The sequence below is a fragment of the Cebus imitator genome, unplaced genomic scaffold, assembly GCF_001604975.1.
Source record: "Cebus imitator isolate Cc_AM_T3 unplaced genomic scaffold, Cebus_imitator-1.0 Scaffold120, whole genome shotgun sequence".
NCBI lineage: Eukaryota > Metazoa > Chordata > Mammalia > Primates > Cebidae > Cebus > Cebus imitator.
The window spans coordinates 3,164,432-3,181,502 of NW_016107435.1; the positions used below are offsets into that span (position 1 = coordinate 3,164,432).

The window sequence follows — 17,071 nt, forward strand, 5'->3', positions numbered from 1 at the left end:
TCAGAATACCTGGGAAAAGAGGAGTTTATGAGTTCCACTGCAGCAGACTTAAAGGTACCTGCCCAGCAGCTCTGCACAGGACAATGGAGCTCTGAGCACAGCACGTGAGCTCCTATAAGGGACAGATTATCTTCTCAAGCAACTCTCAGACCCCTGTATACCCAAAGAGACATCTCATAAAGGAGAGCTCAGGCTGATATCTGGTGGGTACCCTTCTGGGACGAAGATAATAGGCGAAGAAACTGGCAGCAACCCTTACTGTTCTGCAGCCCCCACGGGTGAACCCCAGGCAAGTAGGGTCTGGAGTGGACCTCCAGCGGTTCTGCAGCAGAGAGGCCTGACTGTTAGAAGGAAAACTAAGAAACAGAAAGAAATAGCTTCAACATCAATGAAAAGGACATCCACTCAGAGACCCCATCCAAAAGTGACCAACTACAAACACAACAGGTAGATAAAGCCACTAACAGGGGAAGAAACCAGCACAAAAAGGATGAAAACACCAAACACCAGAACGCCTCTCCTCCTCTAAGAGATCACAACTCCTCATCAGCTAGGGATCAAAGACGGATGGAGAATAAATCTGATGAATTGACAGAAACAGGCTTCAGAAGGTGGGTAATAACAAACTTCTGAGAGCTGAAATAACATGTGCTAACCCAATGCAAAGAAACTAAGAACCTAGAAAAAAGGGTAGATGAGATGCTAACTAGAACAGCTTAGAGAAGAATATAAATGACTTGATGGAGCTGAAAAACACAGCATGAGAACTTCGTGAAGCATACACAAGTTTCAATAGCCAAATTGACCAAGCAGAAGAAAGGATATCAGAGATTGAAGATCAACTCAATGAAATAAAGTGAGAAGGCAAGAATAGAGAAAAGAGAGTGAAAAGTAATGAACAAAGCCTCCAATAAACATGGGATTACATGAAAAGATTTAATCTACTTTTGATAGGTGTACCTGAATCTGATGGAGAGAATAAATCCAAGCTGGAAAACACTCTTCAGGATATTATCCAGGAGAACTTCCCCAACCTAGCAAGCCAGGCCACCATACAAGTCCAGGAAATACAGAGAACACCACAAAGATATTCCTCAAGAAGAGCAACCCCAAAACACATAATTGTCAGATTCACCAGGGTTGAAATGAAGGAAAAAATGCTAAGGGCAGCCAGAGAGAAAGGTCGGGTTACCCACAAAGGGAAGCCCATCAGACTCAGAACAGATCTCTCCAGAGAAACCCTACAAGACAGAAGAGAGTGGGGGCCAATATTCAACATTTTTAAAGAAAAGAACTTTCCCTAGAATTTCATATCCAGCCAAATTAAGCTTCATAAGTGAAGCAGAAATAAAATCCTTTAGGGACAAGTATTTGCTAAGAGAATCTGTCACCATCAGGCCTGCCCTAAAAGAGCTCCTGAAAGGAGCACTAAACAGGGAAAGGAACAACCAGTACCAGCCACTTCAAAAATGTACCAAATGGTAAAGACCATCAATAAAATGAAGAAAATGTGTCAACTAACAGGCAAAACATCTAGCTAGCATCAAAATGGCAGGATCAAATTCACACATAACAATATTAACCTTAAATGTAAATGGGCTAAATGACCCAATCAAAACACACAGACTGGCAAATTGGATAAAAAGTCAAGACCCATCGGTGTGCTGTATGCAGGAAACCCATTTCACATGCAAGGACACACATATGCTAAAAATGAAGGAATGGAGGAAGATTTATCAAGCAAATGGAGAGCAAAAAAAAAAAGCAGGAGTTATAACTCTAGTCTCTGATATAATGGACTTTAAACCAGTGAAGATCAAGAGAGACAAAGGAGGGCATTACATAATGGTAAAGGATCAATGCATCAAGAAGAGCTAACAATCCTAAATATATATGTACCCAATATACGAGCACCCAGATACATAAAGCAAGTTCTTAATGACCTACAAAGAGACTTAGACTACTGCACAATAATAGTGGGAGACTTTACCACTCCACTGTCAATATTAGACAGATCAACGAGACAGAAAATTAACAAGGATATTCAAGAATTTTCAAGACTTGAACTCAGAACTGGGCCAAGTGGACCTAACAGACATCTACAGAAATCTCCACCCCAAATCCACAGAATATATTCCTCTCAGTGCTGCATTGCACCTACTCTAAAACTGACCACATAATTGGAAGTAAATTACTCCTCAGCAAATGTAAAAGAATGGAAATCATAACAGTCTCTCAGACCACAGGGCAATCAAATTAGAACTCAGAATTAAGAAACTAACTCAGAAGCACACAACTTCATGGAAACTAAACAACCTGCTCCTGAATGTCGACTGGATAAAACATGAAATGAACGTAGAAATAAAGATGTTCTTTGAAACCAAGAAGAATGAATACATGGTGTACCAGAATCTCTGGGACACATTTAAAGCAGTGTTTAGAGGGAAATTTATAGCAATAAATGCTCACCAGAGAACTGAGGAAAGATTTAAAACTGACATTCTTTCATCAAAATTGAAAGACCTAGAGAAGCAAGATCAAAATAACTCAAAAGCTAGCAGAAGACCAGAAATAACTAAGATCAAAGCAGAACTGAAGGAGATAGAGCAAAAAAAAAAAACAACCCTTCAAAAAAATCAATAAATCCAGAGCTTGTTTTTGAAAAGATCAACAAAATAGACCACTAACCAGATTAATAATAAAGAAAATAGAGAAGAATCAAATAGATGCAATAAAAAATGAAAAAGGGGATATCACCACCAATTCCACAGAAATACAAACTACCATCAGAGATTACTACAAACAACTCTATGCATATAAACCAGTAAACTTGGAAGAAATGGATAAATTCCTGGACACTTGCACACTCCCAAGGCTAAACCAGGAAGAAGTTGAAACCTTGAACAGACCAATAACAAGGGCTGAAGTTAAGGCAGCAATTAATAGCCTACCAACCAAAAAACGCCCAGGTCCAGATTGATTCACAGCTGAATTCTAACAGACATACAAAGAGGAGCTGATACCATTCCTTCTGAAACTTTTTCAAACAATCCAAAAAGAGGGAATCCATCCCAAATCATTTTATGAGACCAACATCATCCTGATACCAAAAACGTGCAGAGACTCAACAAAAGAAGAAAACTTCAGGCCAAAATCCATGATGAACATAGATGCAAATATCTTCAATAAAATATGGGCAAACAATTGCAACAGCATATCAAAAAGCTTCTCCATCATGATCAAGCAGGCTTCATCCTGGGGATGCAAGGCTGGTTCACCATATGCAAGTCTATAAATATAATTCACCACATAAACAGAACAGAAGACAAAAACCACATGATTACCTCAACAGATGCAGAGAAGGCCTTCAACAAAATTCAACAACCCTTTATGCTATAAAATCTCAATAAACTAGGTATCGAAGGAACATATCTCAAAATAATAAAAGCTATTTATGACAAACCCACAGCCATTCATCATACTGAATGGGCAAAAACTGGAAGCATTCCCTTTGAAATCCGGCACTAGACAAGGATGCCCTCTGTCACCACTCCTATTCAATATAGTATTGGAAGTCCTAGCCAGAGCACTTGGGCAAGGAAAAAAGAAAGGGTATTCAATTAGGAAAGGAAGAAGTCAAATTGTCTCTATTAGCAGACAACATGATTGTCTATTTAGAAGATCCTGTCAACTCAGCCCAAAATCTTAAACTGATAAGCAACTTCAGCAATGTCTCAGGATACAAAATCAATGTGCAGAAATCACAGACATTTCTATACACCAATAACAGACTAACAGACAGCCAAATCATCAGTGAACTCCCATTCACAATCGCTACATAGAGAATAAAATACCTAGGAATACAACTAACAAAGGGTGTAAAGGACCTCTTCAAGGAGAACTACAAACCATTGCTCAACGAAATAAGAGAGGACACAAACAGATGGAGAAACATTCTATGTTCATGGTTAGGAAGAATCAATATCGTGAAAATGGCCATACTGCCCAAAGTAATTTACAGATTCAATGCTATCCCCATCAAGCTACCAATGACCTTCTTCGCAGAACTGGAAAAAACCACCTTAAACTTCATATGGAACCAAAAGAGAGCCTGCATAGCCAAGTCAATTCTAAGCAAAAAGAACAAAGCGGGAGGCATCACACTACTGGACTTCAAACTATACAACAAGGCTACAGTAATCAAAACAGTATGGTACTGGTACCAAAACAGAGATATAGACCAATGGAACGGAAAAGAGGCCTTGGAGGCAATGCCACACATCTGATCTTTGACAAACCTGACAAAAACAAGCAATGGGGGAAGGATTCCCTGTTTAATAAATGGTGTTGGGAAAACTGGCTAGCAGTGTGCAGAAAGCAGAAACTGGACCCCTTCCTGATACCTTACACTAAAATTAACTCCAGATGGATTAAAGACTTAAACATAAGACCTAACACCATAAAAGCCCTAGAAGAAAATGTAGGCAAAACCATTTAGGACATAGGTATAGGCAAGGACTTCATGACTATAACACCAAAAGCATTGGCAACAAAAGCCAAAATAGACAAATAGTACCTAAATAAACTCCAGAGCTTCTGTACAGCAAAACAAACAATCATTAGAGTGAACCGGCAACCAAAAGAATGGGATAAAATTTTTGCAATCTACCCATCTGACAAAGGGCTAATATCCAGAATCTACAAAGAACTAAACAGATTTACAAGAAAACAAACAAACAAACAAATAAACAAATGAATTAATCCAAAATTGGGCAAAGGACATGAACAGACACTTTCCAAAAGACGACATACATGAGGCCAAGAAACATAGGAAAAAATGCTCATCATCACTGATTATTAGAGAAATGCAAATCAAAACCACATGGAGATACTACGTCACATCAGTTAGAATGGCGATCATTAAAAATTCTGGAGACAACAAATGCTGGAAAGGATGTGGAGAAATAGGAATACTTTTACACTGTTTGTGGGAGTGTAAACTAGTTCAACCATTGTGGAAGACAGTGTGGCGCTTCCTTAAGGACCTAGTAATAGAAATTCCATTTGACCAGCAATCCCATTACGGGGTATATATCCAAAGGATTATAAATCGTTCTACTATAAAGACACATGCACATGTATGTTCATAGCAGCACTGTTTACAATAGCAAAGACATGGGCCCATCCTAAATGCCCATCGACAATAGACTGGAAAGGAAAATGTGGCACATATACATGATGGAATACTATGCAGCCATAAAAAATCATGAGTTTGTGTCCTTTATAGGGACATGGATGAACCTGGAAACCATCATTCTCAGCCAGCCGACACAAGAACAGAAAAGCAAACACCAAATGTTCTCACTCACAGGCAGGTGGTGAACAATGAGAACACAGGGACACAGGGAGGGAAGCATCACACACTGGGGTCCGCTGAGCAGGGCCAAGGGAGGGATAGTGAGTGGGGAGGGATAGTGGTTGGGGAGGGATAACATGGGGAGAAATGCCAGATGTAAGTGACGGGGGGATGGAGGCAGCAAACCACATTGCCATGTGTGTACCTATGCAACAATCCTGCATGATATGCACATGGACCCCAGAATCTAAAGTACAATTTAAAAAAGAATGCTTGCATAATTATAACTAGCATTCAGATCTTGGGACCATTAATACAAAACTAGTAACAAAGCATAAAAATGAAGAAAAAGTACACTCAATCTTAGAATCTTATCTTTCAACTATCATCCTATTACCATTTGCCAGAAACTAAAAACAGAGGGTACTATTTATATCTAAATCATAAGGACCTATTCAGATTATTTCTGCCCCTGAGTAACACTGGACATACTCAAAGCTTTACTTGTGTACAAACTACCCACCTGATTACTGATATCTCCCCCTGTAAACCTCCAAGGCAAAATACAGGCCAGTGTGCAGTGCCATTCTGTCTTCCTTACTGGGAGAGGATGCCATGGGGATTATTCACTCATTCATTCATTCATTCATTCATTCATTTTGAGACAAAGTTTCACTCTTGTCTCCCAGGCTACAGTGCAACACAGGGCCATCTCAGCTCACTGCAACCACTGCCTCCCAGATTCAAACTCTCCTCCTTCAGCCTCCCAAGTAGCTGGGATTACAAGCACCTGCTACCACACCTGGCTAATTTTTGTATTTTTAGTAGAGATGGGGTTTTGCCATGTTCGCCAAGCTGGTCTCAAACTCCTGATCTCATGTGATCCACCCACCTCGGCCTCCCAAAGTGCTGGGATTACAGACGTGAGCCATGGTGCCCAGCCTATTGATTTATTTTGATAGGGAAAAAGATCTATCCATGCTACTTTTGAATAGATGTATTCCCCATGCAACTGATCAACTAGGTATAAATGTACAACTGGAGGTCTCAAGTTTTTCGTTAAATAATTTGTAATCAACTGAGTAGGTTTGATCAAGGATCCTGCCTTGGCCACCACTTCTGGTTTCCCCTGAATGTCTTAAAACACATAACAAATGAAAGCCCAAAGACTGTTTGCTAAGTGGATGAGATTTGAGCATAGACTTCACTCAGTCTCTGAAGCTGTGGCTGAGACGGAGCTCCCTGCAAAGCTGTACTCTCCCTAATTTCTAAGCTGCAACATAAAGAAGTCCCCACATCTATGGTGCTAAAAGTGATGACATCCAGTTATGTGGAAGCTCAATGAAGCCCACACTCCCCTCACCCTTGCTGTGCAGTTTATCTCCACTATCAAAGTCATCACCCCCACACATTGAAAACCAGTGTCAGATAGGGTAGTTTTCTGGGGAAGAAGAGTGCAGACTTTCCCTGCACACAGCCAATAACCAATCCAACCCAGTTCACCCACAGTGTAAAGGAAAATTAAACTAAGCCGAAGTTTCAGCCTTGGATGTGTCTTCTGAGCTCAGTTACTATGACTCCTTATGACAGCTCTATATTGTACTCACTTGGAAGTGTTTTCAAGTATTCCTTTAACTTCATTTATTTCTTCTTTCCCAAAGTAAACAACAGTGAGATGGACTCTCCCATCCTGCTCGATGCACATTTCCCTGGAAAACAAAACACACGCATCTGGTGCCTGTTTTCACATTGACGGGCACAGCACAAATGCCTTTTCATAAAGCGCAAAAGGGTCTTAAAGGAAACTAAGTAAGCTTCCAGGAAACAGAAAGGGGAATCCAGAACCTTTCTGCTTGGCCATTCCAATTGCCTGTATTTGTATTTATCTTATTGGGACAACAAGGAAATTTAAATATGCAGTAAATCAAAACTCAGATGCAAGGCACCTCAGTTCCAATCTGCCACAGGCCTAGCCCATTGGGGCCAGACAGTGTCATGGAAATGGGTCCCTGGTTTTACCCCATAAAAAGACACTGAAGTACAAAAGATGAGAAAGCCCAAATGCAGAGAGGATGAGACTAGAATCCTTGCCCATGACTCTTTTTTTGTGTGGGCCAAACACAGAGTCTTAAAGAGTGGATGAGCAAAGGTCAAAACTCACTCTCTTGTTTAGGACTCTAGAATGCCTTGAAAGTAACCAGTGTTATGACTGTCTGAAGAAATGGCAAGGCAGAGACACAGTCACTGAAGTTTACCCTTCCCAAGCAGATACAATCACCTTCACCACATCCCTATTTCTCCTCTCCATGACTCTGATGATCCCAGGCACCCAGCACCTCATGCTCCAGGGATCTGACAAAACAACCATTTGGCTGCATCCTCCTGGAGCCAGACCTCTGGCTCTGGCCTTGTCCTGACCTGCTCTCCCACATTAGCAATTTGTTTTTTTGCTGGGTCTTTTTAAGAGAACGCCCTAGCTAATCTGGGAAGGTCCTCTGCTGAGGGTTGAGTTCATTTATGCGTATGTGTATTTATGTAAATGCAGGTGTGTATGTGTGAATGTGTATGTATGTATATATGTGCATGTAAATGTGTGTATATGTGTAGATATGTAAATATAAGCATGTGTGTAAATCAGTTTATGTACACATATATGCACATATTGTGTACATATATGTACCTTCCCCTCAGTATCTGTGCTAATTGTCTGTTCTCATGCTGCTAATAAAGACATACCCAAAACTGGGTCATTTACAAAGGAAAGTGGTTTAATGGACTCACAGTTCCACATGACTGGGGAGATCTTGCAATCATGGCAGAAGGCAAAGGAGGATCAAAGGCATATCTTACATGGTGGCAGCCAAGAGAGCTTGCACAGGGGGACTTCCATTTATAAAACCATCAGAACTTGTGAGACTTATTCACTACCACAAGAACAGTATGGAAGAACCTGCCCCCATGATTCAATTATCTCCACTTGGCCCTGCCCTTAACAGGTGGGTATTACTACAATTCAAGATGAGATTTGGGTGGGGATATAGCCAAACCATATTAGTATCCATGAGGGATTGATTCCAGAAGTCCCCTGGGGATACCAAAATCCAGATGCTCATGCCCTTATATCAGCAGTCCCCAAACTTTTTGGCACCAGGGACCAGTTTTGTGGAAGACAATTTTTCAACACTGGGAGTGGGGGTAGAGATGGGGGTATGGTTTTAGGATGAAACTGTTCCACCTCAGATCATCAAGCATTAGAGTCTCATAAAGAGCATGCAACCTAGTTTCCTTACACGTGCAGTTCACAGTAAGGTTTGTGCTCCTATAAGAATCTACTGCTGCAGCCGATAGGACAAGAGGCAGTGCTCAGGTGCTAACGCTCACTCACCAGCTACTCACCTCCTGCTGTGTGGCCTAGTTCCTAAGGGGCCACAGACCAGTATCGGTTTCTGGCCCAGGGGTTGGGCCCTCTGCCTTATATAACATGGTGTGGTATTTGGATATAACCTGCACACATACTCTTGTAGATTTAAATGATTTCCAGATTACTTGTAACACCCAATACAATGTAAATGCTGTGTAAGAGTTTTTGTTCTATATTGTCTAGGGAATAATATCATGGAAAAAAAAGGTTGAACATATTCAGTACAGATGCAAACATTCCTGTTTTGTTTTTTAGAATATTTCCAGTCCTTGATTGGTTGAATCAGAAGGTGTAGAACCCATGGATACAGAGGGACAACTGCATACCTGTATGTGTGCAATTTTAACGTGAGTTTCTGGAAACAAGTTAACGAAAAGATTCTATTGGTGGGATGGTATTTTGTGATATTGGTATTTCGTACTTCCTTCCATGTGGTTTCTCTTATCTCAGTGTTGGCTACTTGCCCTAGCCCTCAAACAATAATCCACATCATGATTTCTAGAGATCCCTGAGCTCTAATCCAGAGGGCAGTTTGCTCAATGCTTTTAATAATGACACCAAAAAGGAGTGACTGCCTTCCTCGCGTTGCTGGGAGAAATCCACAGCCACGGAAGATACAGTTCTTGCCTTCATAACACTTACTTAGGAAATCAAATGAGCTCTAATAAAACCATCAAACATCTCATGGCACTGAAATAAAAAATATATAATTCATAAGGCATAGCAAATCCCGTGGGCTGGGATGGCTGGAGCTGTGAAGGAGAAGGATAGGGTTTAGAAACATAGAAGTAGGAAAGAAGAGAATTCCAGACGGAAAAAATAGGGAAGATGATATTGAACCAGGCAAGAGGCACCCAGGGCTCACTCTGGTCACAGGATTCATTTGAGAATTCTGTCTCTTTCTGGTGGAACAAAGAACTGCCTCAGGAACCCAGAGTGATGGCAGAGGTTTAAAAGAGAACAGAGGCCTAGAATGGAATGACACTTCAAAACCAGGAGCTCCCACTTAGCCACAGTCCCTGCAGACTGAGTCATCATCAACCAACAATGGAATCCTCTGTACATAAAAGATCCCTTTGACAAACTTCTCAGACAATGCCTCAACTTCCTCTGCCAGGGTAGAATAAAAGTGTACATGGGTCAAGTGTCAGAAAAACTGCTTGAAATGTATGCATGCAGTGGGAAAAATCCATCCTAGAATCAGGAGAGGGTCACCTGCTAAGTCTCAAGGAAAGGCATTCTCATTTTTCTAATAACATCTTTGCTGTCTCCCTCTCTGGTATTTTTAAATCCATTCAAAGCACTTCCTGTTTTTAAACAGTAAGACAGATGCACTGGGCCTTTACTCCTGTGACTAGGTGAGGCGTCTTAAACAAGGCAAAGCAGAATGTGTTGTGAGGTCTACCTCCAAGGTTCCATTTATTCACGTATTCTTTTCTTCATTCATTCAACAAACAGATGGTGACAACATACCATGGGCCACATACTCTACCAGTGGGTCTTAAAAAATGACTAAGACACATCTGCCCTTGAGTTCCCCATGTACTGTGCAAAACCAAAACTCTCTGTAACATAACAAACAAGTGCCTTAGAAGAATATGAGTCTCATACTATGAAAAACCATGGCTGGCTGCCTGGCTGAATGATCTTTGTTTTGCTCAAAACAATTCTCAGTAGACTTAATCCACTGGAAAGGTGTGTGTGAGAAGGAGTGGGTGACTTGTCCATATGTTTTTGTTTTGGAGGCAAAGGTTTAAAAAGTAAAGTAGATCAGTCACGGTGGCTCAAGCCTGTAATCCCAACACTTTGAGAAGCTGAGGTGGGTGGATCACTTGAAGTCAGGAGTTCAAGACCACCCTGGCCAACATGGTGAAACCCTGTCTCTAGTAAAAATACAAAAAATAGCCAGACATGGTGGTGCACGCCTGTAATACCAGCTACTTGTGAGACTGAGGCAGGAGAATCACTTGAATCTGGGAGGCAGAGACTGCAGTGAGCTGAGATGGTGCTGCTGCACTCCAGCCTGGGTAACAGAGTGAGACGCCATCTCAAATAAATAAATAAATAAAGTAAAAGGGATGAGAATGGAGGAAAATTTTATTCATTGTATATTCAAATTCCTGGATTTACACTGTTATTTATCCACAGCTGGACACATGCTACCTGGGTCCTTTGGGCTGACTTACATGCCTGTGATAGCATTTCTCTATAAACACCTTGGTAACACTGTCTATGAAGCCTTTGCCATGTACCTCAGGAAACTCCAGCTTCCTAAGATCCCTCTGGGGAGCTCATCATTTTCACATGGTCTCCATGCGTGAGCTCCCCATTCCTACTGGCTCATTCTGCCTGAATCTGGAAGCCTGAAAATTTTTATTTATTTTTCATTTTTTGGAGACAGAGTCTTCCTCTGTCACCCAGGCAATGGTGCTATCTTGGCTCACCGCAGCCTCAACCTCCCAGGTTCAAGTGATCCTCCCACCGTAGCCTCCCAAGTAGCTGGGACTAGAGGTGCATGCCACCATGCCCAGTTAATTTTTGTATTTTTAGTGGAGATGAGTTTTCACCATGTTGACCAGGCTAGTCTCGAACTCCTGACCTCTGGTGATCCACCCGCCTTGGCCTCCCAAAGTGCTGGGATTACAAGTGTGAGCTGCCATGCCCAGCCTGAATATTCCATTTCTATTCCACAAAGACTCTTTTCAGGGCATTTTTTTCTTGTGGGGAGGAAAAAAACCAACCAGTTCTTCTTCCCCTGGATATTGTAACAGGAGAGTACAGAGACTAATTAAGATATATTTTCTGTCAGAAAACATGTATCACAGTCACTTAAACACCTATAGTTCTATTTCCCAAGAGGCCAAAAGCCCTTCATGGTCTTTGAGTTCTGTCATTAATTTGCATGCTTGCCCTGTGGAAGGAGGTACGTGGCCATTGTTCGTAGCCTTAGCGTACAGAGAGGAGTTCCAATGACCTGACCGAGTCTGGGAGGCAGCCAGGCATGAAAGCCAGGTTTCCTAAGGACTTGCCTGGGCCTACCCATGCCACCTGAGCAGCATGAGGGATGCACCTGCAAAGTCTGACAGCTTTGGTCTCACCGTATAGGATTGCACTACAGAGCTGGGTGGCTGGTATGGCCAGGTAGAAGGGAGAAACCACAGCAAAACTCCAAATGCGCTATGGGGAAGACTGTTCAACCTGAGTTTCTGATGGGAAATAGTCAGATATAATGGGCAAATCTGATGGACTGGGGACAGGCTGATCCGAGGCCTGATTGGAGGAGGGGTTGTACCCTTAGGCAATAACTCATCCTAAGGGAGCGTTTCTCAATCTCTGCGCTGCCAACAGTTTAGACCCACTAATGCTTTATTGTGGGAGGTGCCGTGATGTGGCACTGTAGGCTGTGTAGCAGCATCCCTGGCCTCTACCAAACTGGATGCCAGAAGCACCCACCTATCCCAGATGTGACAACCAAAAAGGTCTCTCCAGACCTTGCCACATGTCCCAGAGCAGGGGAAGGCAGGTATATAAATTGGTCTCGGTTCTCAATCACTGTCTTAAGAACAATCACTGAAGTAGGCTCAGTATTAACATCTGACTTGTCAGAGGGGCAGCGTGGTTGTCAAAGTGATGCACATCCCTGGGGTAGGTCCCATTCTTCAGCCAGCTCTTGTGGACTCACCTGTGAGTCCTAGAGAGACAGAGCTACAAGAAACATGGGAAGGCTTTATAGGAAACAAAATTATGAGAGTATCGAAAACTCAAGCCAGGGCTTTTGAGGAATGAACCTAATGGTGTTGGTGTGATAGAGATGCCAGTAGTGGGTTCAGTAGCAGCAGCAACTCCATGCCATTAGAGAGTGATAGCCCCTCTGGCTGTTGTCAGAAGCATGAGTTTGCTTCATACAGCTGATGCTTGTGCAGCCAGTGGAAGTTGAACTTAACATCTGCACATGTGTGAGACATCACTGAGGATACCTAGAAAGACTAAGAGGGCCAGAGAAGGTTGGAGTTCTTGCCAGAGTAGGTAAGAGAGAGAGACAGAGGGAAAATGGTGTTTCTTGCAATTAGGGATACCTATCTTTATACCTCATGTTGCATGGCCTAGGAAAACATGGATTCAGTTATAAACATTTATTGAGCACCTTTGTGTGCAATGCCTTAACCTCACTGGAGGAAGATTTACAAAGGATAACCATGTATGGTCTGTAGTGGAACCAATCATCCAGGTTTTCCTGTGATTGTCTAGATTTTAGCAGTGAAAAATCCCATATCCTAGGAAACTTCTCAGTCCCAAGCAAATTGGGATGACTAGTCATCCTCCCTACTGCAGGAACTTTACAGTTTATTGGAAGAAACTGACAACTGAAGAACTATAATATAATGCAGGATGGAATAACCATGTTAACAGAGGTAAAATGAGCTAAAAGGCTGAGAGGAGAGCATGTTTATTTCCAATGGGTGCAAGGGAAAGGGGGACTGAGGAGAAGGGGGGATCCAGGCTGAACATTGATAGGCGAGTAGCCTTCACACACATGAACAAGAGCAAAGACAGGGCTTTTACAGCTGAGAAAAGGCACAGATGCAAGGAAATCATATCACTATTCTTTTCTAAGTTAATTTCCTACTCAAATGTTCAGGTATGTGATGAATATCTATTTAGGTTTTAAGAAATGAAATGATGCGTAATAGCCCTCATGTTCCAAAACTCTACCTCTAGTCTTCTATGATTATAAGAAGTAATTCCTTGGCACAAGGAAATTGGAAATAAGCAACAGAGTAAGCTGGGCTAACTAAAATCTGGCTTTAAAATCAGTATTCTTCCTTTGGTTTGGAGGGTCATCTCTCTCCCCCATGTCAAGATAAATTTATTAAGATATAATTATTCTATTCCATTATTTGAGTAGTCCAATCAGTCTTAAGAAATGAGTAAATTTTGACTCTCAACTACACAACTGGGACTTATCTTCCTGAATTCCCATTTCAAAACAGAAAATGAGATCATTTTCCAGTAGGTCATTTTTTACTGTTGGATAGATGTTTCTACATAACCCCTGGCTCAAGTGAAATAAAAACCAACTTCTATTAAGTTCCCAAAGAGAAACCTTTACCCAAATACAGTAAATAATATAGATTATTCCCTCTCGAACTCATTAGCCATCCAGCTTTCTTAGTGCAGCTCTGGTGTACAAATAGTGAAATGGCCCATGGGAGAGGTAGAAGGACTAGACTAGGTAAAATTTATTTTCTTGTTGGGGAACACAAAGAAACAAGGAATCTCTACCACCATCCAACATTTGATGACCGGAGAGCTTTCTGTCACTTATTCCAGCCTAGCTATAACATTCCAGGCTCATTTCAATTTCAGAGATTCTATAATTACTGATTTAAAATAATTTTCCTAAAATTTCCAGAGCCATCTTAAGGGTTCTAGGCCAAAAAGGAGTAAAAGAGAACTGCTAAGGAAAATTAAAGTAAAAGAGTTCCTTGATGCTTCATTAAAACACCATAAATGTTAGAAAGAGAACATTAAGACTAAAGTTACCAGTCAAGTCTGAGGAGGAATATGGCAACATGAAAAAGGATTCTCAGTCCAGCTGGAAGTTGTCAAAATAAAAATCAAGTAAATGTGGAATGAATTAAGAAAGATTTTTTAACAGAAAAGTAAAGAATATTTTCCATAAAAATTCTGCCTTTTTCCCCTCTGAGAGGCTTAGAGATAAAGACCAAAGAAAATCTATAGTTTTGTTATTATGAAGTTCTTCCTGCTATCAGAAACAAAATAAACAATGAAATAACTGACTGGCTTAAAATCTAGAATATGGAAAGTAAGAGAAACAAAGCAGCCAAAACCCAAATTTGAGAATAGTTTCAAGTGCAAAATGGGGAGAAGAGAGGAGGAGGAGGAGGAGGAGGAGGAGGAGGAGGAGGAGGAGGAAGGGAGGAGGAGGAGGGAAGAGGAGGGGGGAGGAGGAATAAGGGAAGAGGAAGGAGGGGGAAGAATGGAGGAGGAAGAGGGAAGAGAAGGAAGGAAGAGGAGGAGGAAAGAGGAGAAGAAGGAGGAAGGAGGAGAAGGAGTAAGTAGGTTTAAGTCAATGGCAACCGGGCAAAAGGGAAACAGAAAAACAGCAGGAGCTACATTTAAAGCATGCTTTCCCTGGTCAGCTCCCTCTGTTCCCAGCTGCAGGGAGAGTCTGCAGAGACCCAAGAAATATGGGTGGGGCACCCAGGGGAGAAGAAACTGCATATAAATCCTGTCCTACATTGGGCAGGACAATGATGGCAGGAGAGAAGGGGCCTGCCACAGTTCCAGGCATCCGATTTCCACAAACAAAAATGAAGTCACCGGCAGGTACAGTGGCTCATGTGCAACACTTTGGGAGGCCGAGGCAGGCTGGAAAGGGATCTTTATGGAAGACCACTTGAGGTCAGGGGTTTGAAACCAGCCTAGGCAACATAGCAAGACTTTGTCTCTATGAAAAATAAAAAATCGGGCTGGATGTGGTGGCATGCCTCTGTAGTCCCAGCTACTCAGGAGGGTGAGGTGGGAAGATCACTGGATCCCAGGAGTTCGAGGCTGCAGTGAGCCATGATGGCACCACTGCACACCAGCTTGGGCCACTGAGCTTTTTTACGGCCCTGTTGCTAAGAAAAAAACAAAATGGACTCACAAAGCACCTAAATAGCCCCACAGCACCAAGAACAGAGCAGTCTATATTGGTATCAAGGGTGTGGTAGGGTTTTTATTCTTATTCAGAGAGTTGGCAATACTCATGCTCTAGCATCAAGCTTTAGCATCATGATTACTTGTAAATCCTAGGAATATCATTTATTTGGTGGTTCAATGCCTCTTAAATGAAGGCCCTTTAGGGTCTGGGTTCTAGAAGAACGCTCATCTCACTCAACAAATGGCAGGCTTCTCTTCATTAAACATGAACAGCTGGAGGACTGTGGCCTTTGTTTTATCCCTTTCTCCTGGTCTGTTGGGATGTTCTGAAACCTAGTGTTTTTCACAAGTTTCAACTGTTTCTACTAGTGCCAATTTCTAGGTGGAACAGTCCCTCTTCCAGTATTGTTACTGAGTCCTTTTTTATTAAACTTTATAAAAATAGTTTTATTAAATTTGTATTTTCTAAAATATAATTTTTGAGAGTAGTTGAGATAACTATAATGAGAAGAAACAATAATGGCAATAGATAACTTAGTCCACACATTCTGTGCACCCAGGAATCAATTTTGCCCCCAGGGACCACCCTGAGTACAGTTCTAGAGCACAAAGCTGTGGCCTTTGCTTCCTTGCAGACTGTAACCATGCCTGGCCAGCACCCCAGGTGAGCTGTTTTCTGCAGACCTAGCCTTCCCCAGGACCACTTTGTGCCTGGTGACTAGGCCTGCTCTTCCTTGGGAATTCCAGGTTCCACATCTCTTCCTTCTGTCCAAGATGACATATTTATTCTAAGACTAAGCCATGTAAGTCTTTTCTAGGTAAATAATTAACCAATTGATATTGATGTGGAAAAACCTACTTCTACCAATAATAAGCATAGACGTACAAGGGGCCGGGGCCCATCTGGACCCAGACTTTCCTTTTACAGAAGATACTAAAGTTGAGATATATGAAGCAACACATAAAGGATTCCTCAACCAACTGCATGAGTACAAAGGGTGTTGACATTTTGAAGGTGATGCATGAGAAGAATAATGCTTTAAATAAATTAATCTCAAATAGCAATCATTGCAAATTGTGTGCCAAAAATCATTGAAAATGGCAACAATTCTGCCACCAATAAATGACCAATGAGGGAGACATAATCTTCTGCTGTGAACTTCAACAGAGTGGAGGCCAAGGAAAGAAATGGAAGGTTCTACGTTAGCTTAGCTTCCTGTGGCTCCTGGCCCCAGCAACCACCTCCAGAAGGGAAGCAGGTTGGTGAGAAAACAAGGAGATGCAGGTTCAAGTGTGAGAAGGCAGGACCCAGGGAAGATCTAGGAGACCTTGGCTTCTACCTAGGACCTTGGCACCAGCAGCAGGAAGAGCCACAGTGGAATATTTTGGTCTTTCTACAAATTGCAATGAAAGTAGAGAGGATAAGTAGTTCCATCCTAATTACACTTGGTGAACTAACCCCTGCCAAAAAAAAGGAGCAGGGAAGGGGGGATTTGACAGAAGCATAAGAAAAATGTTAATCACATTTAGTCGAGATATTTTATCAGAACAGTTAGAGGAGAAGGGATGAGAAATACTGAGAGCTGATGACTTAGGTATCTCCCCCACACCCCACAGAACCATTAGAA

The 17,071-nt window shown here is 41.9% G+C and overlaps 1 protein-coding gene across 5 annotated transcripts in view; it reads right to left on the reverse strand.

Moving 5' to 3' along the window:
- Positions 1-17,071, reverse strand: part of CSGALNACT1 (chondroitin sulfate N-acetylgalactosaminyltransferase 1) — a 360,766-nt gene that overhangs the window by 33,308 nt on the left and 310,387 nt on the right. For 4 of the 5 annotated variants that reach the window (XM_017539691.2, XM_037742421.1, XM_017539692.2 and 1 more), the window contains one exon: positions 6,964-7,065. The exons of the other annotated variant lie outside the window; for it this stretch is intronic. In XM_017539691.2, the coding sequence (XP_017395180.1) occupies positions 6,964-7,065 (102 nt within the window). The remainder of the gene's footprint in view (positions 1-6,963; positions 7,066-17,071) is intronic. 5 annotated transcript variants of the gene reach the window in all.